The sequence below is a fragment of the Schistocerca americana genome, chromosome 1 (assembly GCF_021461395.2).
Source record: "Schistocerca americana isolate TAMUIC-IGC-003095 chromosome 1, iqSchAmer2.1, whole genome shotgun sequence".
NCBI lineage: Eukaryota > Metazoa > Arthropoda > Insecta > Orthoptera > Acrididae > Schistocerca > Schistocerca americana.
In genome coordinates, this window is record NC_060119.1 from 970,494,044 (window position 1) to 970,519,745 (window position 25,702).

Below are 25,702 nucleotides of genomic sequence, written 5' to 3' on the forward strand. Positions count from 1 at the left end.
TCTGTTGCAGGTGCACTTATGCGAAGTGAAGCAGTTTCCAGAAGTTCTCGACAAGAATCTCTGCACGTGCAAACTTGTGGCTGTGAAATTCCTTCGTCCGAATGCTTCGGAAGCTGTAAGGTACTACAAACCAGCTGTTAAGCAGCGCTATTTAGACTATTTTATTTACAAATATACCGCCTCACAGAAACAGTGAAGTAACCACGAGACATGCAGGATGTCAATGTAGCTTCTGACACGTACAAATCGTCGTCTGGTACGTGAAGAGTAGGAGTAGCAATTCTCTATGGCAGAAAGAATGGCCACTAGAGTGCATTACTGTTATTCATGTTTGTTGTAAGCAGGCCTGGTAGGGTATATAAGGGCACCGGCGACGTCATGACAAGCGTGATCACTGTGAAGGACATGGAGAAGTCGCGTTCTAATGTGAGACTGCGTTTTCGGCACCCGATAAGAGTCTGAACTGGTGCTCATCGTGGATCTTTATCGGGACGGATGATGGAATTATGCGGCTTCCGGATATGTGCTACATTTGGATGTGACAATTATCCTACGTTGGACTAATTAGAAAGTGAGGGCAGGCATGTTTGTCAAGGTTCTAATCGAACATTATCTGACCACCTGGAAGGAGGATCGCCACATTATGCACCAAGCACATCGCGACCCCTTCACATCTTTCACGACTGCGCCTTCCATCCGAAAACAACTAAAGGATTCCTTCAACATTTTGTGTCATCCCACGCTATTGACAGCAAGCTGGCAGCAGCCGGAATAGGGAATTACCCTCCCATTCGTTGGCTCCCGTTGACATCACTACACGAAATGGCTGCGTTTGGAGTGGTATGTGAGCCAGAGGACTCGTAATGAATGGCGTCGCATTGTGTTCAGCGTTGAATCTGCAATTGCACTACGCCGGACAACTAACGTCGGTGAATATGGTGTCTATCTGCAGAGAGGTCTAACTATTCCAGTGTTTTGGAAAGGCAGAGCGGCGTTACTCCTGTGTGAGGAGCCGTAGGATGTGACTTCAGTTAACGGTTGGTAGTGACTGACGGAGCTCGGACGGCTGAATGATACGTCACAGACATCCAGCGTCCTCATGTATTATCTCTCATGCCACTTTCTGGCAGGAGAGCGCTTGCCTGCACGTGGCACGTTATTCTGTGAACTGTCTCGTTGATGTTGGCCTACTCCCGTAGCCAGCAAGATCTCCACAGCTGTTTTCGATAGATCGTGTGTGAGACCAGCTCGAGCGTAGAATTTGTCAGGAGATGATGCAGCATCTTTGACACGCTTCCCAACCGATTCAGTTGCAGCATGTAGGTCAGAGGAGGTGCAAGCTCATACTGTTAAAAGGGCTCATACGGCAAAATCGCTTGTAAATTTGACTCGATTTTCTGACCACTGAAATGTTATCATATGTCCTCCCAGACGGTGGTATTTCATTTCGTTTCCTTCTCCCCTCTGGTTGTTCCACTTTCTTGTCAGGCAACGTTTATAGCAGCAATATCAACTTCATATTGTGGATTACAGCTATACAAATCGTAAATAATGGAATTATTTAAATATGACTTTGTTCACATGAAATATATAAATAAAAAATTATTTTCAATATTTCACAGAAATTAATATGATCGATAAACTGATGGCGTTGTCGAAAGTTGAGAAAACTTGATACGTCTTCCTTAGCTCACCGACGTCTGAATACGACACTTACTGGGAACCACCTACCACAATTTTTGGCGTGACGTTAATATTTCTGCATTTTTTTTTTGTAAATTAAGTTGTAATATGTCATTAAGTGGGGTAGTTACGGATATTAGTAAAAACTTACATGCAAGACCCATTGAAACCATTCATCACTTTTAAGACGATTTAAAGAGTAGAAAAGGTTTCGAGAGAGCTTTGTGGTATTTGTGTATAATCTACTTTCGATTATACAGCTCATGAGGAATTTCAAAAACCTATGAGGCTGCACCTACATCTCTGAATAACACAATACGTATTATTGAACCATCTGATCACTTTTGAAGATATGTCTATAATTTACGATTGGACCCCCCCAATACAGTTGGACTGCTAAGTGACACCTAGACGCGACTGAAGAACGTTGAATACCCTAGTTTCTATATCACACTATAACTGCACTATTCCCTTAGCGGGATGAGGTCGGTTGAAAGCCACACTACATTGCACTGTTTAGTGATAACATAAAATATATAAAAGAATAAAAGATTCAAGCTAATTCTTATTATAATGGTATTCATTGCCGATTTATGAACAGGATCATACACAGTTGTGGTCTTTCAAAAGAGGTGATCCTGAAACAGTCACGATGTTAAGAGTTGCTCTGTGCGGTACTGCATTAGTTGATAAGCATCGAAATTGCTAACCGTTAAATTAGGGGAAAGAGGGTGACTTTGTAGGTTTATAGGTACAGGGAACGTAACTGTGACGAAGCAGTGGGTAACAGAAAATATTCTTCGACTGATCAACGAAAAATATTTAGGAAAACAGACGGATACATCAATTTAAGTCACTTAAACAGGAAGTGCGAGATACCCCAGGCGCAAAATCTGCAGTAAGAAAACCAAGAAACTGAAAATAAATTACCTTCCGAGGTCATTGTACAGAAAAGTCAAAACAGCTTTCGGGGGGAAAAAAAAGTAAGGACGATAACGCAGACAGCGGATACCACGTGGAGGACTTGCATGAACACGTAATGGAAGAAGAAATTGGAGACCGAAGGTATTCAGTATTAGAATTTAACAGAGTTTTCGAAGGCCTGATACCAAATAACGTGGAAGAAATAGAAAACATACCTTCGGAACTTCTAAAATCGTTGGGAAAGAGCATTTGCTGAAAATCTATGCAGGTTGGTGTGCAGAATTGATGAGACTCGAGACAAAACATAAGACTTCCGGAATAATATAATATGAGTAAATCATAGGGAAAGGCGGGTGGTGTGCAGTATTTAGAACTCGGTAAAGGAAGGATGAGAACGGATGAACAATAAAAATGACCTCAGACAGTGTTGCCGGCTTTCACCTCACTAGGACGCAAATAGTATACGAATAAGTCCACAATATACACTGAAGAGCCAAAGAAACCGGTACACGTGCCTAACATCGTGTAGGGCCGCCGCGAGCACGCAGAAGTGCCGCAATACGACGAGGCATGCACTCGACTAGTGTCTGAAGTAGTGATTTAGGGCTGTCCATACATCCGTGAGAGTACGAGGGGGGACCGATGACCTCGCTGTCTGGTCTCCTTCCCCGAAACAACCAACCAACCAGTACGAGGGGGTGGAGATCTCTTCTGAACTGCACGTTGCAAGGCATCCCAGAAATGCTGAAGAATGTTCATGTCTGGAGAGTTCTGTGACCAGCGGAAGTACGTATTTAAACTCAGAAGAGTGCTGCTGGGGCCACTCTATAGCAGTTCTGGACGTGTGGGGTGCCTCAGTGACCTGCTGGAATTACCCATGTCCGTCGGAATGCACGATGGATATGAATGGATGCAGGTGATGAGACAAGATGCTTACATACGTATCACCTGTCAGTGTCGTATCTAGACGTATCTGGGGTCCAACATCACTCCACGTGCACACGTTCCACACCATTACATAACTTCACCAGCTTGAACAATCCCCTGCTGACATGCAGGATCCATGGATTCATGATGGTGTCTCCTTCCCCTTCCACGTCCATCCGCTCGATACGGTTTGAAAGTCGTTCAGTCATAAAGGGTACATCAGCCGACCTTCGGCCCCGAAAGCTCATATCGATGATGCTTAGTTGAATAGTTCGCGCGCTAATGCTTGTTGATGGCCCAGCACTGAAATCTGCAGAAATTTGCGGAAGGATTGCATTCCTGTCGCATTGAACGATTCTCTTCAGCCGTCGTTGGTCCTTTTCTCGCAGGATCTTTATCTGGCCGCAGCGATGTCGGAGATTTGAAGTTTTACCGGATTCCAGATATTTACGGTACACACGTGAAATGGTCGTATGGGAAAATCCCCACTTCATCGCTACCCCGGAGAAATTGTGTCCATCGCTCTTGCGCCGACTATCACATCACGTTCAAACTCACTTAAATCTTGGCAACGTGTCACTGTAGCAACAGTACGCGATCTAACAACTGTGCCAGGCACTGGTTGTCTTATATACGCGTTGCCGATCGCAGCTCCGCGTTCTGCCTGTTTATATATCTCTTTATTTGAATACGCATGCCTACGCCAATTTCATTACCGCTTCAGTGCAGATTGAGGACAAGCTGAAGAAAGGCGAAACTAATGCTCTGTATTAGAAATGAGATCAGCGATATGTATAACATCAAATTGACACTGAATAGAGTCAAGGGACACCTTCGAACATTGTGTTGGACCCCCTTTTACCCAAGGGACACAAGGGACTCGGGTCGGTCGTCTGCTACCGTAGCCCATGCACTCCATATCTCGCCGCACTATCCCAAAGGATGGATTCGTTGTGCGTTCGACATTTGTTCTGCGGTTATTTCACTCTATGTTGCTTGTCTCTTAGGACTGGCAACTCTACGCAGAAGCAGGTGCTTCGGTCGTCAAGTGAAGGCCATCGGTTACTGTTTTGTCCGTTCAAAGAGATAATGCCTGAAATCTGGGATTCTCGGCACACTGTTGACACTGTGGGTCTCGTAAGAATGAATTCGCTAACGGTTTCCGAAATGTTATGTCCCATGCGTCTGGCTGTAATTATCATTCCTCGTTCCAACTCTGTTAATTGACGTTGTGCGGCCATAATAAAGTCGGATATCTTTTCACATGAATCGTCTGTGTGCAGATGATAGCTCCGCCAATGAACTGGCCGTTTACACCTTGTGTACACGATACTACCGCCATCTGTACATGTGCATATCACTATCTCATAACTTCCGGCACCTCGATGTAGTGTCCATGAATTTGATAAAATGATGACATTCCGGTACCTTGGAAGCAAAATAACATCTGACGTGTGAAGGAAGGACGATGCAAAAGTCAGACTAGCACAGGCAAAGAGGGCATTCCTCGCCAAAAGAATTTAACTTAGCATAAAAGAAAGAAATTTCTGAGAATGCACGTTTGCAACATAGCATTATATAAGGGTTCTTAATGCACCGAGAGTAAACCGGGAAGGAACAGAATTGAGATGTTTAAGATGTGAAGATATACTCGTAGATGGGTATTAACAATTAAGTGTATTTTTAATAAGAGACATGCGGAAGCTATCAGCCGAATCGGCTAAGAAAGAGTCGTATGGAAAGCACTGACAAGAAGAAAGCACACAATGACATCACATGTACTCAAACGTCAGCGGAATCTTACATGATACTAGAGGGATCAGTGGGGATTGAAAACTGTAGGAGAAGACAGCGACTGAAAGAAATTCAACACGTAACTGACAACTTTGAGTGCATGTAGTGTCTGGTACAGGAGAACGTGTTATGTCGCACCAAACCAGTCAGAATACTGATGATATTGGGGTAATCTGGGAGGTTGGTTGGTAGGTGACTTGAGGTAGAAACTGTTAGGATGAAAGCTGGGCCTTGGAAGATAGAAAAGAGAGATTGGGGAATTAATGGGATCCTTTGTTTGGGAGAGAGAAAGGGAGAAACGGGGTACATTTTACAGAAGAGATAAAATGGACAAGTGATATAAATTTCCGATAGCAAGAGAATATATGGAATGTACGTGCACGTAGAGTCTAAGATATGTTGTTATCAATACGGCCTCATACTATGTGTGATTGAATTTGAGGTCGTGAGAAATGGAGAAGTATTCTATATGGGAGAGGTATAACTTAACTGCTAAATTATTTTTTGTAGGAGAGGGTGAAAATATGCAGGAAGCATAACTGAGGGGTTTGCGAGGAATAATAGAACGTTGCAAGAACAGACATACAGGTTACCCGATAGATGAGGATAGGCAAGATTAAGATTTTGTAGGTATGGAAAATAGTGGAGGAATGTAATCCCGGTGGTCGAGGGGTTAGTACATTTATTCTCTTGTGGTCTTTCTTTCAGGTAGTTTGTAAATTCCATATTTATTGACTGTCAAAGCTACTTCAAGGCATTTTGTTTTAGAAGGATTTATGATTGGGATCAGTGGATTGCTCCAGGACTTGAAATGGAGGGACTGAAGATGGAGGAACTGAAGATGGAGGGACTGCTGAGATTTCTGAGGTTGGAACTGATGGCGAAGAAGACGACGTGTAAAAGAAATAAGCGGCGGGAGGGACCTGAGGCAGGACCGAATGGCGTACAGAAGCTCAGCGTCATGGAGCACACTCGCAGTGGGAAGGGTCTTCCTGGAGTTGGTGTTGTTAATGCTGACAGAGACCGCGTTGTTGGATAGCTCAAAGATGAAACCAGAATGCCATCCGTGGTAAGAGTTTGATTTGAGGATAATTACCCAAAATTAATGGATTCAGCCCTTGAAATGGCTCATGTTCAGGAGGTTGATATCGGAAGAGATGTTTGGCCAGAAACCGCGCTGTTTTACAGGAATGCGTAGGTAGTGGTTCCTCTGTTTATAAATGGGTAAATGAGTTAGTGAAGGGTTAATTACCTCCTGCCTACCACTATCAACCTTATGCTTCCACGCAATTTATTCACGACTTGATGCTCTTGTACAGTCACAAATATCAGTACATTTAGTCATAAACAATGAAATTATAAACAACCACTTAAATAAACGAAAGATAATAATGAAAGATTGATGTCCAGTTTTTCCAACCAACCAGCTGCTTTATACTCAGCTTGAAGTACTCGTAGTTGTGATAAGGAGCTGGCGAAATCACTTAAAGGACAGTCTTGAATTACTTAGGGCGCTATCTGCGCCATCTCGTTCCAGTCACAGCCTGGAGAGTGTCTCGCCAAGCTCAGCTGTAGACAGAAGTAGATATACTCCCTGTTCCATGTGTGACACAGTTCCGTTTACAGGATGTGACATGAGGATGACTGAAGCCCAGATGACAGATGGTTGCCTTCTACATTCGCAAGGACCTGCTGGGGTGAAGATGAATATTCCGATAGCTATTCAGTCACTGGATGGATAGCGCGGGATAACAGGATGATAGCGGGTCTAGTGGCTAGTTTTCAGCTGCTTTATATAACCTTGCTGAATGATATCCTGTATTGGAAGAGACTAATTTTTCTATATTTTGTCCAAAGTCGAGCAAGAACTTGATGATTTCTCACATGAGGTCGAGTGATGTTGTTTCGCACTTGGAGCCGCTGAATAGGCACAGGCGTAAGCTTACCAGATACATTGTGCAGGGTCTGCCCAAAGTGAATACCCGCTAAGTGAATGTGAGAACTATGAGCCGTACGGCTGAACAGGAGTCAATGGTTCTCAGAGCGTTTGCGAAGTCTCCCTTCGATGTTCGTGTTAATTTTAGCAATAAAATGTTACGACCTGTCACATTTTCAACTGTTACATGGTGCCGGTTGGTAAATGAGTAGGGGTAGATAACGGCTAGGTACATCTGATTTTAATCCGAAGAGTTCTGTAGCGGTATCGCGTATATAAAACAGTCAAATGTCCATTAAGAACAGCTGACACTTCGTTGAATGCTACGTTCTATTAACGGCAAAGAGCGGGGATACAAAAGCGTAATAAAATGTCAGATAAGTACAAACTAAACACAGATATTATCAGGTACACCATATCCTCTCCATTCTCTAAGAGGATTACCAGCTGAATGGAGGGTGTAACTGCTTTGCCATTAGGAGCATACACAACGGGGTACATATTTTTCCATCTGGTCCTCATTTGCTCAACATGGGCTCATATCCACATATGGCTGCAATGGATATCGTCGTGTTACAGAGACATATGAGCTAATCTTGGCACTGTGGTTCCTTTGTTCTTGTGAACTTCAAGGAAACGGCAGTTATGTAAGGTATTTCATCTCCCATCGCTTCCAGAAGTCATGTGTAAGTTTCTGTCGGTAATGGTACTGCTTCCTTGGGCCTGTGTCGTCATAGCGGTACGCACAGTTAGGTACTACGTTCAGTTCTTTTCCAATAAGAAAAAGCGTTCGAATGAAGGCAGTGTAGAGATCGCCGTCAGCTTGTATAAGTGGTCTGGAGTTGATCAGAACCTCAATGACAACAGGTGCAATGTTAAGGCACTCGTCTGTCATTGTGACCCTCCCGAAAATGAGCGATACGGGTGGCTTACAAGGATGGTGCTTCTTACGTAAGAGGGGCGTTCGGTAAGGCAACACTTTTTTTTATGAAAGCGGGCTTTTTAGAGTCAGGAGTACAATACACCGTACTATTCAGCAACTTTTCGGTGCAAGAGCGTTTTCAACATAATCTCCGTTCAATGAGAAGACCTGACGCCACCTTGATGTATCGGCGTACTTATTCCGGCGTACTTATTCCTTGCGCCAAAGAGAAGGAAGTCTGCGAGACACAGACTGTACATTTGATCATGAGAAACACTATCATGAAGTTTAGTCAGCTCCTCTAGGATGCGCGGACTGGTTTGTGGCCTTGTGTTATCATGGAGAATGAGATGTTTGCTTGCTTGCCTTTTTGTGACGGCGAACACGCTGAAGTCGATTCTTAAATTCACTGCGGGTAGCACAAAATGCTTCAGAGTTAATCGTTGCTCCATGGTGGAGGACATCACACAGAATAAGCCCTTCAGTCAACATTATTTCAATTCAATGAGAAGACCTGACACCGTGCTGTATCGGCGTACTTATTCCTGCGGAGTACACCTTTCTTTGGGCAAAAGAGAAGGAAGTCTGCGACATACAGGCTGTACATTGGATCATGAGAAACACTCCAATGAAGTTTTGTCAGCTCCTCTGTGATGCGCAGACTGGTTTGTGGACTTGTGTTATCATGGAGAGAGAGAAGCTTGCTAGCTTGAATTTTTTGTGACGACGAACACGCTGATGTCGTTTTTTAAATTTAATGAGGGTAGCACAAGACGTTACAGAGTTGGTCGTTACTCCATGGTGGAGGAAATCACACTGAATAAGCCCTTCAGAGTCCCAGAAGATATTCGCCATACGTTCACCGTCTTAGGGTGTGGCTTTGAACCTTTTCTTCGGAGGAGGGTTGTGGATGAACTCTCTTCGGAGGAGAGTTGGTGTGGTGCCACTCCATGGATTGGTGTTTTGTTTCCTGTTCGAAGTGATGAACCCACCTTTCGTCGCCAGTGACGATTTTCAACAAAAGTTTGTCACGATTAGCCGAGAAATGTGTAATCAGTTTTGCACAAGTGGTCCTTCGTGGCTCTTTATGGTCTTCTGTTAGGCGGCGAGGAACTAAACGGGCACACACCTTTGATTACCCCAATTGGTGGATGAGTGAGTGAGCACTACCAACAGAGGCTTCCAGCTTTACAGCAAGGCGCCCGATTGTGATCCGTCAATGGCCTAAAATGAGAGTGTCCGCAAGTTCCAACATTGCAGGAGTCACAACTGTGTGCGGCCGGCCAGCACATGGGACAGTTTGCGCGACCTTGATGCAATGATGACAGACGCTTTATCCAACGACTCATTGGGCTTACGTTCACTGACTAGTCCGCGTAGACATTCTGGGAGCACCCGAAGAAACTCGATTGCCGCTCTCTGCTTGTAATTTTCCTCCGTTAAAGACGCCATTTTGAAGACTACATGTAGCGCAACCATCTTTTGTAACTTCATGAAACTATACGGGCTGAAACAGGAATATTTCAAAGTGTGTCACACCAAACTCTGCATTTTTTCAAGGAAGGTTGGCCGAGAAAAGGAAAAAGAATTGCAATACGTATTGAACGCCCTTGTATAACTACAAGCGTTGAAGCCACGTAACGAGATTTAGTTCCAGGCATTACATAATTTAGTTTTATGTTTCGCTGCATTTTCTAGTAGAGGGAAAGATGAGAGTGAGTAGCGTGTGCTTTGGCGTTCGGCAGACTGCGGCTGCAGGAGGAGGCTTGCGCGCTGTGGCGGCTGCGGCACCCCAACCTGTGCCAGCTGCTGGGCGCCAGCGCGCCGCAGGACTCGCCCGCCTTCCTGGTGGTGCAGTACTCGCAGCTGGGAGACCTCAACCAGTTCCTGCAGGAGCACCTGGCCGACACCGTCACCTCGCCGCCGCCCTCCTGCCGCGGCCGCACCCTCAGGTACCGTCAGCAACAACCCGAAGCGCCGGACAGGGTGGCCGAGCGGTTCTAGGTGCTACAGTCTGGAACCGCGCGACCGCTACGGTCGCAAGTTCGAATCCTGCCTCGGGCATGGATGTGTGTGATGTCCTTAGGTTAGTTAGGTTTAAGTAGTTCTAAGTTCTAGGGGACTGATGACCTCGGAAGTTAAGTCCCATAGTGCTCAAAAATCAAATAAATAAAAATAAAAATAAAAATAAAACAACCCGAAGCCCACACGTTTCGTTGTTTTCTTAATGCAGAGTTTGTTGTTTATTTATTTATTTAACATGGCTACATTAGGGCTATCAGTCATATTGTGTTTAATGCACGGGTTCTCCAAGTTTGTCTCTAATGGAGGCCTCTTTGAGAATCCTGGTACCTTGATTGAACATGATGTTTAATTTGAAGATTAATGAAATAAACAAAATTTTGGAAATGAGGAAAACTTATTTTATTCAGTGATTACTTCAGTTTCAGATCATAAGTAATACCACAAAATTCATAGTAAAATTTTGAAAAATAAGGATACTGTTCAAACAAACACGCCACGTTACTAATAGTCTTTCGTGCAGCACTTATTCACTCCTAACAGAACAACAATATTGCTCGGAACACAGTTTGGGAAACCCTGATCTAGCCAGTCATTCTGCATACATTCTAAGAAAAACGACGTGCCACGAAGGAATTAACCGAATGGGTCGGATATCGGTAGGTGTGATGTACACCTACAGACAGACAAATGATTATAATTTCCAAAAAAAATATAGTAGAATTTATTCAAGAGAAAGAGCTTCACACATTGACCCAGTCAATAAAGCATTGTTCGAGGTCTGGCCCTTAAGCAACCGGTTATTCGGTTAGCACTGTTTGATCGAGTTGCTGGATGTCGTCGTGACGGATGTCGTGCAATACTCAGTCCAACCGACGAGTTAGATCGTCATAATTCCGAGGTGGTTGGAGGGCCTTGCCATAATGCTTAGAAACTTTGCAGTTGGGGAGAAATCCGGCGACCTTGCTCGGTATCATGTCATTTCTGGAAACCCAGAATCTACTCTGTAGGAATAAACATGGTTTCCGGAAACAGCGATCGTGTGAGACCCAACTCGCTTTATTTGCTCATGAGACCTAGAAAATATTAGATAAGGCTCCCACGTAGATTCCATTTTCCTTGACTTCCGGAAGGCGTTCAATACAGTTCCGCACTGTCGCCTGATAAACAAAGTAAGAGCCAACGGAATATCAGACCAGCTGTGTGGCTGGATTGAAGAGTTTTTAGCAAACAGAACACAGCATGTTGTTCTCAATGGAGAGACGGCTACAGACGTTAAAGTGACCTCTGACGTGCCACAGGGGAGTGTTATTGGACCGTTGCTTTTCATAGTATATATAAATGACCTAGTAGATACTGTTGTAAGTTCCATGCGGCTTTTCGCGGATGATGCTGTAGTATACAGAGAAGTTGCAGCATTAGAAAATTGCAGCGAAATGCAGGAAGATCTGCAGCGGATAGGCACTTGGTGCAGGGAGTGGCCACTGACCCTTAACATAGACAAATGTAATGCTTCGCGAATACATAGAAAGAAGGATGCTTTATTGTATGATTATGTGATAGCGCAACAAACACTGGTAGCAGTTACTTCTGTAAAATATCTGGGAGTATGCGTGCGGAACGATTTGAAGTAGAATGATCATATAAAATTAATTGTTGGTAAGGTTGGGTGCCAGGTTGAGACTCATTTGGAGAGTCCTTAGAAAATGTAGTCCATCAACAAAGGAGGTGGCTTACAAAAACATTCGTTCGACCTATACTTGAATATTGCTCATCAGTGTGGGATCCGTACCAAGTCGGGTTGACAGAGGAGATAGAGAAGATCCAAAGAAGAGCGGCGCGTTTCGTCACAGCGTTATTTGGTAAGCGTGATAGCGTTACGTAGATGTTTAGCAAACTCAGGTGGCAGACTCTGCAAGAGAGGCTCTGTGCATCGCGGTGTAGCTTGCTGTCCAGGTTTCGAGAAGGTGCGTTTCTGGATGAGGTATCGGATATATTGTTTCCCCCTACTAATACCTCCCGAGGAGATCACGAATGTAAAATTAGAGAGATTCGAGCGCGCACGGAGGCTTTCCGGCAGTCGTTCTTCCCGCGAACCATACGCGGCTGGAACGGGAAAGGGAGGTAATTACAGTGGCTCGTAAAGTGCCCTCCGCCACACACTGTTGGGTCGCTTGCGGGGTATAAATGTAGATGTAGATGTAGGCTGGACTTGGCAAGTACGAAGACATCAGTTAAAACTGTCGTCGGCTACGAGCGGACGTTATCTTACTGAAATATAAGCCCAGGATGGCTTGCGATGAAGGACAGCAGAACGGCGCGTAGAATATCGGTATCATACGGCTGTGCAGTATTTGTGCTGCGGGTCGCAACGAAAGGGATCCTGGTGTGAAAAAAATGGCACGACAGATAATCACTCCTAGTTGTCGGGCCGTATGGTGGGCAACAGTGAGGTTGACATTCTATCATTGTCTGGAGACTCTCCAGATTTATCTTCGACCTTTAATCTTATCGACGGGAGTAGAATTGCCTTAAGCGAAGAGTCTTGCTTCGAAATTAGCCCCGATGACCAACGAGCACGTGACTCGAGTATCGCAGACGCCAGAGGAACACCAATATGACTGTCGCCCGCCATATGGCCCGACAGCAAGAACTGATGAACTGGAGTGCCATTTCATTTCACAACAGGATCCCTTTGGTTGTCATCCGCTACACCATTACGGCACATCAGTATGTCGATTACATCGCCCCGTTTCGTTGCCTTAATGGCGATCCATCCTGGGCTTACTTTTCAGCAAGATTGTGCCCGCCAGCACACGGGGAGAGTTTTTACTTCTTTTCTTCGTGGTTGCCAATTCATATCTTGGAAAGCAAGGTCGCCGTATCTCTCTTCAATTGAGAATGTTTGGAGCATTATGAGCAGGGCCCTCTAGCAAGGCCAGGTTCTGACGGTCTAAAACCCCGGTTGGACAGAATTTGGCACCATAGCCCTCAGGAGTACAATCAACTATTCTATCAATAAATGCGAGGCCAAATAACTATTTGCATATGGGCCAGAGCTGGACCAACACATTGTCGACTTGGTTAATTTGTGAAGTTCCTTCTCTTAAATAAATGGCCCAGTTTTTCTGAAGTTGTAATCATTTACTTCTCTGTACACGTACATCACACCTACCAATGTGCGTTGCATTCAGGTAATTCCTCCGTGGTGAATGAATTTTTTTTCGGAGTTCATTTTCTTGTGGCATATAGGTAAGGATGTAAGGTTAAAGGAAACCCTACACCAGGAAATGCTTAATAGTGTTTGTTGTTATCGCTAGGGAAGGCAGATTTGTTTAAAGCAAAGACCAGCTGTATTCGATGACTTCAATGCAATCTATAAGATCACGTTGACTTGTATTTTAGTTTATTAGCGAGTGAATTGATGGAAGTACAACTGATAGGGCACATGCAGAAGTACGCAATTGTGTTGTGTTCTTACATACAAATTCGTGTGTATTAACAGTGATTGTGGAAGGTATTTTTTGTGTGTCAAGTTATTGACTGTATTTTGTAAGGAGTAGAATTTCATTCGCGATGTTATATGAGAGAAAGGATTCCGTTTATAGATGCAAGGCTAGTATCTTTGGGTCATGTAACCTATTAACGAGAGAATGATGAGAAAATCGTACACTTTAAACCAATAAGAGGGATATAAATGAATCAGACAGCATGAAAGTGGTAGTAGATGTGACAAGAGAAAATGTGATTCAAAAACACTGTGAACACAGAACAGCCACTGTAACTGATGTTAAAATTGCCAAACAACAAAGTAAAGGTAAAATAAATAGCTAAAAGATGTAGTACTTATAGTGGGAAGAGAAACACAGTTTACATAACGTGATTTTGTAATCCAAGGTGTGTTTGAACTGAGCACACTAGCAGCAACTGAGGTGAGAGAACAATTGACATTGAAAGAGAAGTGCATCAGAACACAAGCAATTAAGAGAGTAGAAAAGGCAGTGACGTATTTGGTTGAATAATACAAAGAGAATGGCAGATAACTGGTACAAGATGAGAGCATTTGCCTTACAGAGGGAAAACTGAATCCCAATGGGAAAGGCGCCGTTCTAAATTGAAGAATACTGACTCCCTGTTGGAACTACAATCAAAAAGTTGGCATTGGTGAATGCAAGTATAGCCTCTACTTCAAATATGAGGCTAGTTTCGGTGCTTGTAAAGATAATCCCCGTGTACAAGCCCTGGCGCACACATCGGTACCAATGGAATGCCGTGTCAGCCTCTCTGAATGGCGTCATAGGACACGTTATGGAGCCAGCACACCATTTTCCCAGTCGTTGTCAATTTTTGTTGCCTGGAGCCGCTACTGCTCCGTCAGGTAGCAACTGTATTGGCTGAGTGCACCCCGTTCCAGACTTCCTAGAAATGAAAAATCCCTAGCGTTACTGGAAATTGTACCTGGGTTGTTCGCATGGCAGCCGGCCGCGCTAAACACTCAGCTACGGAGGCGGTCAGTGTCCATCCTTAGTGATATCTTAAGTGCTATCTGTACTGCCATCGAAAGTGGAACTTAACTCGCGAATCATCTCTGCCTTTCCTTACGATTATGAAACGTCGTTTGATTTTAGTAACAGTTTACCTGGAGTTGTTAAATACACTCAAAAGTTAATTTTTATTTAGTCCTTCTTTCTACAGCTATCTTTCTATTCTATTTGAAATACTCTTGACAGGTCTCCTCTCCACAAATACCTAGGCGATTAGAATTCTTGCAGGGCATGAAATGCATACATTCATAGAAACCTACGTAGGCATAGTCAACTTTACCACTCATGTACTGCCTATATCAGCCATACCACCAAAACCTGCTCAGAGTGGTTAACAAGTCGATATACACTCCATGCCAATTTGACGTTTGCTGTATGCGTCGTCATTATAAAGCACTTTTAATAATTTCTATATCAAGAAGGCGGCATGAAACAAACGTCAAATTGGCAACAAGCGTACTGCATGTATCGATAAGCAAGTGGTTAGCATTTCCGCACAATCCCACTAAGCAGCTGGGAGTAACACTACTTAGCCGGCCGCTGGTGGCCGAGCGGTTCTAGGCGCTTCAGTCTGGAACCGCGCGACCGCTACGGTCGCAGATTCGAATCTTGCCTCGGGCATGAATGTGTGTGATGTACTTAGGTTAGTTAGGTTTAAGTAGTTCTAAGTTCGAGGGGACTGATGACCTGAGAAGTTAAGTCCCATAGTGCTCAGAGCCATTTGAACCATTTAGTAACACTACTTACATTCTGCATACAATGAAAGATTACATATTGGGTTCCTGATTTAAATACCGCATTTAAATATTGGCTCCTAGAGATATTCGTATTAGACCCCCTGCAAGAAGGAGGAAAGTACACCAGGACATGCTGAAATTTAGCAAATGCAGATCGAGGTCCATGGAGACTGAGATTAATCGTTTCGCGAGAATGCTGCTCGCTCTGGTCGGGACCCCACGACTGGAACGCAGATACGGAATCCATGCGACAAGGACGGCGTGCTCAAAACTATGAAGGATCCCAACGATCTCACAAGCGATCGTATAGGATTTTGGAGGCACGTTCAGTACCTCCATACAGGAAATGGGATTGCCTTCTGCAAAAAATATATGCGCATGGACAGTGCGACGACCTCTTCGAGCGCCACGGACTGTCAGGGCGTCTACTATTCCCGCAGCTTTCCTTGACCACCGACAGTGGTGCGCCTAACGAAAACGTTGGAAAGAGGGCTGACAACACGTTATCCTTTCTGATGAGCTCTGTTTGTGTGTGCAGCATCACGAAGGATGTACCCGTGTGTGGAAGCTCCCCGAAGACTGAACGTTTCCAGATTCTGTTTGTCATTCTCATACGGGTCCAGCACGTAATGAGATGGTACGGAATGGCAGTGACTAGACGTCACGATCACGTCTGGTTTGCAAGGTCGATAATCTCGACAACAGCCGTTCCATTTCAGGTCAGTGGCTTTGTCCAGTCTTCGACGTCTCTGCGACGTTGTCTCTCACGAATAAAACGCAAGACTGCATGTAGGTCGTGCAATTCTGACCTTATTCGGCACAGAAGATATTCGGTTGTTGTCCTTGCTAGCTTGTTGTCCAGATCCCTCACCCACTGGAAACATCTGGTCGTGGATTATGGGGAGAACTGACATACCACCACTCACCAACCACTGTAATTGGTGAACTCTGGCCTGACATGGAAGCAAGACGTAGTGATGTACTCGCATTTATCACCCAGGCTCAGTTCTGTTCGATACCTGTCTGGAATAGCGCGATTTTTGCCATAGGTGAGAGCTTTGTTGTTAGATTTTACGTCCATTATAGCCTCAAACCAAGTACATGTTTAATGATGGCTTCTTCCTGCCACAGTTTATTTGTTATACGTTATATGTGTGTATGTCTGGGATCTCCTCTCAAGCCCTGGACGGTTTCACCCAAAATTTGCAGACAGAAAACAAGCCTCACAAGTATCAACACTGTAGGGTTTATAACTTCTTAATTCAGATAGGAGCAGAGTCGTGGGCGTAAGGGTGCCCTACATCACAGGCATGTTTATTAGGAACAATACCGGCCTGCCAAATGGACCTGCTTCAAATAGCAGACTACATGTTAGGTGCAACAAATAGTCATCTTGGCTGCAACATGTAGGCTGCTGTGCATGGCAGGTGAGTTGTGCTGGATGAGTATAGGCCTGCTTATGGGCACAGAGGGGGTGGAGAAGGAGACGAAGAGAGAGATAGCGAGAGTAAGGAGGAGGACACAAGCGGATAGAGGTGGGAGGATGAGGTGGACAGAAAGAGGAAGGAAGAGGAGGACACACAGGGGGAGGACTGTTCAATGTATGTGTCAAATACGTTTGCAGGCAGAGCTAAAGGGAAAAGACAATATACACAACAAATAAAATTTCGTTATTTGCTACCACTACTAACATTGGAATTTATTTTGTGTGGACTGTAATTGCTAACCAGCAGCCTATGTGGCTGTATGTGGAAGGCAGGTTCGTACCAGTTGATATGTTATTTTCTAGTTGTATGAAGTGGTTATGAGTAACTGTAAGTGAAGTAAATTGTTAAAAAGAAGTTTCATGTTTGTTACCAATGCTGAATCTGCGCTGCATACAGAACGTCGTAAACGATAAACAACAAGGCCTACTTTAGGCAATCCGTTTTCTGCGAAACAATTCACCATTGTCTGAAGCATTATCGAGACATTACATCATAAAAGAAATGTATTCAAGAAAGTGGATATCTATAACCTTATTCATTTAATTTTGTTTCCTTCCCCGTGAGACAGGAAGACGAATAGCACATCTTGAATGTTTGAACATTCCCACAAGTGTATCTATAACTCTTAATAATACGGGCAGCTGCAACGGTTTCTTCCCATGCTGTCTACTTTGGAGTTTTCGAACGGCCTTAGCTCCCTTTTTCCATTTGCAGACGTCAGCACATGTGCGAGTTGGAAATTTCAAATACCTCTATTTGAATGTAGGAAATGTGATTTTTCCAGCTTTAAACAGATCGCTTTTATCGACGGACTATAAACACCAGATGATGTAAATATAGTTTTTTGAAACCAGTCATGTCTTTGAATAAAGATTTTTAATAGTCACAGCACTCCTTCTTATTTAACATACACTCCTGGAAATTGAAATAAGAACACCATGAATTCATTGTCCCAGGAAGGGGAAACTTTATTGACACATTCCTGGGGTCAGATACATCACATGATCACACTGACAGAACCACAGGCACATAGACACAGGCAACAGAGCATGCACAATGTCGGCACTAGTACAGTGTATATCCACCTTTCGCAGCAATCCAGGCTGCTATTCTCCCATGGAGACGATCGTAGAGATGCTGGATGTAGTCCTGTGGAACGGCTTGCCATGCCATTTCCACCTGGCGCCTCAGTTGGACCAGCGTTCGTGCTGGACGTGCAGACCGCGTGAGACGACGCTTCATCCAGTCCCAAACATGCTCAATGGGGGACAGATCCGGAGATCTTGCTGGCCAGGGTAGTTGACTCACACCTTCTAGAGCACGTTGGGTGGCACGGGATACATGCGGACGTGCATTGTCCTGTTGGAACAGCAAGTTCCCTTGCCGGTCTAGGAATGGTAGAACGATGGGTTCGATGACGGTTTGGATGTACCGTGCACTATTCAGTGTCCCCTCGACGATCACCAGTGGTGTACGGCCAGTGTAGGAGATCGCTCCCCACACCATGATGCCGGGTGTTGGCCCTGTGTGCCTCGGTCGTATGCAGTCCTGATTGTGGCGCTCACCTGCACGGCGCCAAACACGCATACGACCATCATTGGCACCAAGGCAGAAGCGACTCTCATCGCTGAAGACGACACGTCTCCATTCGTCCCTCCATTCACGCCTGTCGCGACACCACTGGAGGCGGGCTGCACGATGTTGGGGCGTGAGCGGAAGACGGCCTAACGGTGTGCGGGACCGTAGCCCAGCTTCATGGAGACGGTTGCGAATGGTCCTCGCTGATACCCCAGGAGCAACAGTGTCCCTAATTTGCTGGGAAGTGGCGGTGCGGTCCCCTACGGCACTGCGTAGGATCCTACGGTCTTGGCGTGCATCCGTGCGTCGCTGCGGTCCGGTCCCAGGTCGACGGGCACGTGCACCTTCCGCCGACCACTGGCGACAACATCGATGTACTGTGGAGACCTCACGCCCCACGTGTTGAGCAATTCGGCGGTACGTCCACCCGGCCTCCCGCATGCCCACTATACGCCCTCGCTCAAAGTCCGTCAACTGCACATACGGTTCACGTCCACGCTGTCGCGGCATGCTACCAGTGTTAAAGACTGCGATGGAGCTCCGTATGCCACGGCAAACTGGCTGACACTGACGGCGGCGGTGCACAAATGCTGCGCAGCTAGCGTCATTCGACGGCCAACACCGCGGTTCCTGGTGTGTCCGCTGTGCCGTGCGTGTGATCATTGCTTGTACAGCCCCCTCGCAGTGTCCGGAGCAAGTATGGTGGATCTGACACACCGGTGTCAATGTGTTCTTTTTTCCATTTCCAGGAGTGTAGATTACTTCGACCGTGGATGCCCTACATGCAAAATGTTAAGTTCTTCTTACATTCTTCGTGAATGTATATCAGATGCGAGCGCAGTAAGATGTCGTTTCCTTTACTTTCTGATAGAAAAAAATTGAACTAGTAGACAGCGGGCCGGTTGAAGGACACATAGATTCAGTTTTTCTAATTTTGCTCTCCTTATTCTCATCAATGCTCTTTCGACGAATCAATTGATTAGCTGACACACTCACCTCTTTTCTGTCTTCATTATCTCTCACTGGAGTGGTACTGGTGCTATGTCAAAAGCTAAGCATCACCATTCGTCAATTGACAACTCCAGTGATCAATTGGAAAAGCACGTCTATGAATTACTATGCCCACGATGTAATTATCTTCAGATGAATTTTCTCGTTAAAAGCAGGCAAAGGTTTAATAAAGATACATTACGGCTTTTTTTTTTAATAAGTTTCGTGCATAGAGCAGAAGTTGGGAAGATAAACATATAAACAATGGTTAAGAATTCCATCAACGGAATGAACAGAGAGAGAGAGAGAGAGAGAGAGAGAGAGAGGGGGGGGGGGGCAAGGAGAAACAGAAGCAGAAATAAATGAAAGCTGGTTGGCATTAAATATTCTGAAGACGTCGGGGATGTGGAATATTGGGGATGTGAAATTTTGCTACCCATTTGTCTGCTAAGTGACGGCCATAAATGGGAAATTTAGTACAATATCACAGTAGGCAACGCAAAGTGGGACATAACAATGTGTACAACAATTGTAGAAACGTTGCATACAAAGTTAGTAGGTCGTTGCACAAAGTAAATAACTTCGCAATTAACAACAGATGGGCTATGCTTTCTCCTTTACAATGTACCTGTTGATAACACATTCAAGCCATGATGCCTATTTTTGCGGAAAAGTAAAATTTACACAGTAACTAAGAGGAATAACAGTTTATATTAAAGCGACTGTTAGCACAACTCTTTATGACTGGTGACACCTCTTCCATAAACATGATTAATGACGCTTATACGTACGGATAGCTGTTAGAAGCAGTTACTACTTGCAGTAAACCCATTACATTCACAAACCTTTAAATTCTTATCATGTTTTCCACTTGACGGTCCTTAGGCAGATTTACACATACAGAACGGCATCCACCGACTCACCCAAGCATGCTAGTTAAGCTGCATGTATCACCGCATGCTAGTTAAGCTGCATGTATCACCGCATGCTAGTTAAGCTGCATGTATCACCGGAAAATTTTTATATAACTTTTTCGATGTTTTTTTTTCTGTTGCAGCTACGGATGCCTGATATACATGGCTACTCAAATTGCAGCTGGGATGAAGTATCTAGAATCTCACAATTTTGTTCATAGAGACCTGGCAGCAAGGTTCGTAGACTACTGTGATCAACATTTGAGCAAAAATTGCATGTGGAAACTGAATGACAGAGAATACATTTGCTATTAAGTTACTCCTCACTGCATATTCTGTTCGCTTGATTTCAGAAACTGCCTCGTTGGTCTGTCCTATGAAATAAAAATTTCTGACACAGCGATGTGTAGAAATATCTACGCCGGCGATTACTACAAGGTAGATGAATGGGCGCTATTGCCCATAAGATGGATGGCCTGGGAAAGTATTCTAATGGTAAGGGTAAAACAATTGGATTCGATTCTAACGCACAAAAAAATGTTTCTAGCTCTCACATGAATGTATTATTTGAACAAAGCAATCAAATACTTTTACTGTCGACCATATACATGGACCTTTCGGACACCATTTTCAAATTCAGTGAACGGTAAACTTCATTATTCTAGTCAATAACGAACTCCATGAGTCAAAAACTCAGAGAACAGTGGGAGAAATCTGTGATGTTTATTCTGTGTGTGTTTCCTTACAGTTAACTGACAGTGAACTGGAGAAATACTGTAGAACATCCACAATTTTGTGCTTTCTGTTTGTAAACGGACAAATTTGTCTTTAAGTTTACTTCATCGATACAGAAATACAACAGGTGTGCGGACATGTAATTTTATGAGGCCATTAAAACCCAAGAAAAATAAATTACTGTACTGCATATTAATAATTATGAAGACCAGATTCTGCTAGGGAGTTTACAGGATACATTAACAACAAAGTTTAACCCTATAAGTTATCACTGTTTGAGCATGTCACCTATAACGTTACTCCTTCGCAGACATTTTAGTTGACTGTAATCCTGTATACCAATGGAAATTAACCAGGCAATATTTCGTCACCTTGAGGGTTACGTTTTGAAAAAGAGTCCAACAGTTAATGCAGCAGGAGTCGAAACGACAGAGTTATAGGAACCAGCAGCAGTATGATTCGTGGTCCTATGATTAAATACGGTCTGTAGCCTGATTGGGGAAAAGTAATTCCAGGTAAATATACTGAAAACTAATTACAGCAAGTGATGTATTAAATACTAGAATTAGAAATCTGTTTGGAAAACCGAACACGAAATCAACAGCATACATTAACAACAAGTCTCTATATTACTACGAATATATTCACTATATTATATAGGAAAGGAGCAGTGCTACTTCAACGTAAATAAATGCTTATAAGAGTAGCGATATATATAAAAGAAAGTATTCGTGATCATTTTGATTGAAGTAAATGATTGTGGGTTAGTTGGTGACGTCAGGTCTCTGTCTCCAGAGCTCCTTCTTTCAGCCCGAAATGTATAACCAGTGATTTGAAGAAGACTTGACTCGGAGGAAGACTCCAGCGGTAGGCTTAAAATTATGACAGTTGAAGAGAACATTGGTATAACAAACTACTCAGAAACTTTTACACGAGTGGAAAAATGAATTTATGAAAGTGCTTTTAGGCGACACGTGACTCTCTTTCATGTACCTCTGACAACGTCGTGGAAGAATATTTCTCTACGAATTTTCGCTGCCGAATGGAGAATGAAAAATGTCCTTCTAAAATCATAGTTCTATATGCCTTGGTTGTCTCTTGATGCTATATAGTAATAATATACATTAAATAATAGAATTTTAATAACTGTAATGATTTTTCAGGGTAAGTTTACTACAAAGAGCGACGTTTGGTCCTTTGCTGTTACGCTATGGGAAATACTAACATTTGCTAGAGAGCAGCCTTTTGAAGAGCTGTGTGATGACAAAGTAATAGAAAATGTGTCGCACATCTACCAAGACGATGGACAGCAGGTAATGTTCATAGTATCCCTACCGTAGATCTCTGTACGTCACAGATACAGCTAACAATTGTAGCAAGGGACTCAACGATACGCCTTCATTAAACTGATGTATTGTTTCAGATGTTCCTACCTCCGCCAAAGAATTGCCCCAAAGAAATATATGACCTGATGTGCGAGTGTTGGCAGAGGAACGAATCCAACAGACCAAACTTCCGGGAGATTCATCTGTTTCTACAACGGAAAAACCTTGGTTACGAACCGGAAATGAATTGAATTGTTAGCATCACAGACTAATTTTAGAGCTGGAGCTAATGAAATTATCAGTACGTGCCTAGAAGGGAGGGTAGTGTCATTTACTGCATATACCCTCTTTTTGACAGATTAAGCTTGAAATTTTACTGGAAGAACTGTGAAGATTCTGCTCAAGCAATATGTGATAAAGCACTGGTGGAAGAATAAGTCAATAGACAGAGATAGTCATGCCATATCATCCATTTTCTTTCGTTTAAAAGGAAGTGTCAACACTATATCATTAACAACATAATTGTCAGTTCAGGGCTTAAAAGATATTCTATCCATGCAACAGAACAATCTCACATATCAGACGTTTATAAGGGAAATTGTTTTCAGGTGGTGGGCTGTTATAACAGAGAAGTGACGGTTGAGAGTACTATGTGGACTACTTTCGAGTTGGAATATTGCAGAAGTTTAGAAATGGTATTTTTGGATTTTATGGAGGATAATGAGTGTCAGAATTTTCGCCGTGGCGCTAGTAAATAATACTGGATCCCTCCATTAATGGGGGAAAATGCCAAGTTTCCTTAAACACTTAGACAATACTTGTGATGGAGTGATAAACATCTTCATTTTTTCTCTGACAGATATTTAGCATCAATAAAATTAGTAACGATTTGTTAAGTTTTAGCTAGCGATATTTTATAACAAGCTAATTTTGTACGAAATCATCTTTAAGCACAAGAATTTCATATCACATCTTCTTTTTGCAGTTTTGTTTACGTGAGAGTCCTAAGAAGACTATGACTGATATAAAATGTAAATCGTTGTTATGTTTCCACATGCTACTGTCTCCTCCTTATTTTCTCATACTATTCGTAACTATCTTTGTGCCTTCCGTCTTAGAAAGTGACAATACGGATTTTGCATGGTTTGTAACAGTGCTTGAATAATGGGTTTTAACTCCAATGTATAGTCTGTTGAATATTCACTTGATTATATATTTCCTAGCCCATGTTATTTTTGTATGTCTGGAACGTTTGTTATTTCTATGTGTACAGCAAACGTATCTACTGGTGTAAAAAGTCGATGTAGTTCATTTTGATAATTTTGGAACAGTAAACTTTGAATCATGTTGAAAGAAGCTAACACCTTGTATTCCTTCAGTCTCCTACTGCGTTTCAGTGACTCTGAGTCAAATTCCGTTTGCTGAAGCCTAGGATTGATGACATAAATCATTAAATGATTTTTTGAAATACTGATCTGCGTGATAAGGAACCATATCTTACTGCTTTGAGTTTGCAAACAACCGCTTTATGTACTGTGTCCCTTTTACAGATTCATGAAATTCATGAACCTTTTAGAAAAGATCCGGGCTAACAGTGAACTGTACTTAGACTATAATTTATCAACGAACTCATTTTTTCGTAGTTGGCCTATTAGGATAGTGTAAACACTTCAAACAAGAATGAACTATATGTGTAATTATATATGGCGTAAAAAAATTCTGTGGAGATATGTAACTGGATATTCAGCATGATTACCTTTGGGCAGGCCATGCAGATTTTTCAGACTAATCCCACGTACAAAAAAAAAGGGTACTAGTATAAAGCAGATTATTTTGTAACTGTTGTTTGATGAAAGTGGTTATGGATAAACAAAAAAAAACAGTATTGTGAGAAATCTATAAACGTCAAAAGGCATGACAGTTAAAAACGCATAGAAGGTAGGATAAAAGAAACTGAACGGACGCAACAATGATAATATGACATAAAATTCAAGAAACAACAGTAAAACTAGCAGTATTAAATACCAGATAACATTTCGTAAGTCATATTGATACACAGTTATGGTTAGGTGGAGGAGGATCGAACAACATTATTTAGATGCTGCACCACTGGAAACAGCTAGATTGAAATAATGCAAATTATTTTATTAAAATGAAGGTGAACAAAATTTTTAAGAAATCAGTAAAGGTAAACAATATTATACGTGTAAAGTAATGACGAAATGTATGAAACAAACGTAGCTGACTTCATGAAAAATCAATCATATTATATGAAAGAGCACTGACAAACATTATTACATATCTGGTGAAATGTAGTAAATTTTAATGTTAAAGAATGTTTATGGCATACAACAGCAGCCAGCTACACTTTGGATTTGGCTCATTTTACTAAAGGAAGCACCATTGCCGGGGTCAAAGTTATAAATTCATCAACAGACGGCTTGTATGCTTTTATAAGAAGTCAAGTTAAGTTAATTTGGAGGTGTGTTGCCGTAGGATAAACGATTCTTTTAGGCAGAAACGCAACTTTAGTGACACGTACCATGTGTTTTGACTCACTTATCTTGAATGAAACCACATAAAATGTAGTTATAAGGTGAATGTATCATTGATAGATTTACAACACTGGTAAATTAGGCTAACAAAATTATTTTTTAAGTTGTAAAAAGACGTATGCCATTGAATAGTGTTGTCAACAGGACGGAACAGATCTATTATATGTCTAGTGCCATAAATGTGAGTACAGTGAGTACAGAAGTAACAGTCACTATCATTTGGTAACTCAATACGAAAACAGAAGTTTTATTTGCAGTTGAGTACGCTGACGTCAAAAAGACGACTAATAGCCGTGGAAATGGGTTATTCACGAAGGAGCATCAGAATATCTCGAGAATAGATAAAAAGGCAATGATGAAGTAAGAGATAGAATGAGAGCAAATGAGACGATGACAGATGGAAATGAAAGAAAATCACGAAAGTGGGTCAAAGAAACAGTGCACAGCAGTCACTTCATAAAAGTGCACACGTACCAGCAGTTACAGATTATAATTACAAAGACATGGCGTAACAGGCACCACAACAGTGCGTCTAATGTGAAATTAGAGGTCAAAGTTATGTTAAGCTCCGTCTTCGCTGTGTGAAAAATTGACATTGTCTCATCATTTTAAATTCCAGTACACCTCAA

The 25,702-nt window shown here is 42.9% G+C and overlaps 1 protein-coding gene across 1 annotated transcript in view; it reads left to right on the forward strand.

The window, feature by feature from the left end:
• The window catches only part of LOC124595630 (discoidin domain-containing receptor tyrosine kinase B-like), an 811,748-nt gene extending 787,912 nt beyond the window's left edge, over positions 1-23,836 (forward strand). The window contains exons 16-21 of the mRNA XM_047134455.1: positions 11-120; positions 9,932-10,138; positions 20,602-20,694; positions 20,812-20,953; positions 22,357-22,506; positions 22,617-23,836. Coding sequence (XP_046990411.1) covers positions 11-120; positions 9,932-10,138; positions 20,602-20,694; positions 20,812-20,953; positions 22,357-22,506; positions 22,617-22,769 — 855 coding nt within the window. The 3' untranslated portion in view covers positions 22,770-23,836. The remainder of the gene's footprint in view (positions 1-10; positions 121-9,931; positions 10,139-20,601; positions 20,695-20,811; positions 20,954-22,356; positions 22,507-22,616) is intronic.
• The last annotated feature ends 1,866 nt before the right edge of the window (positions 23,837-25,702 follow it).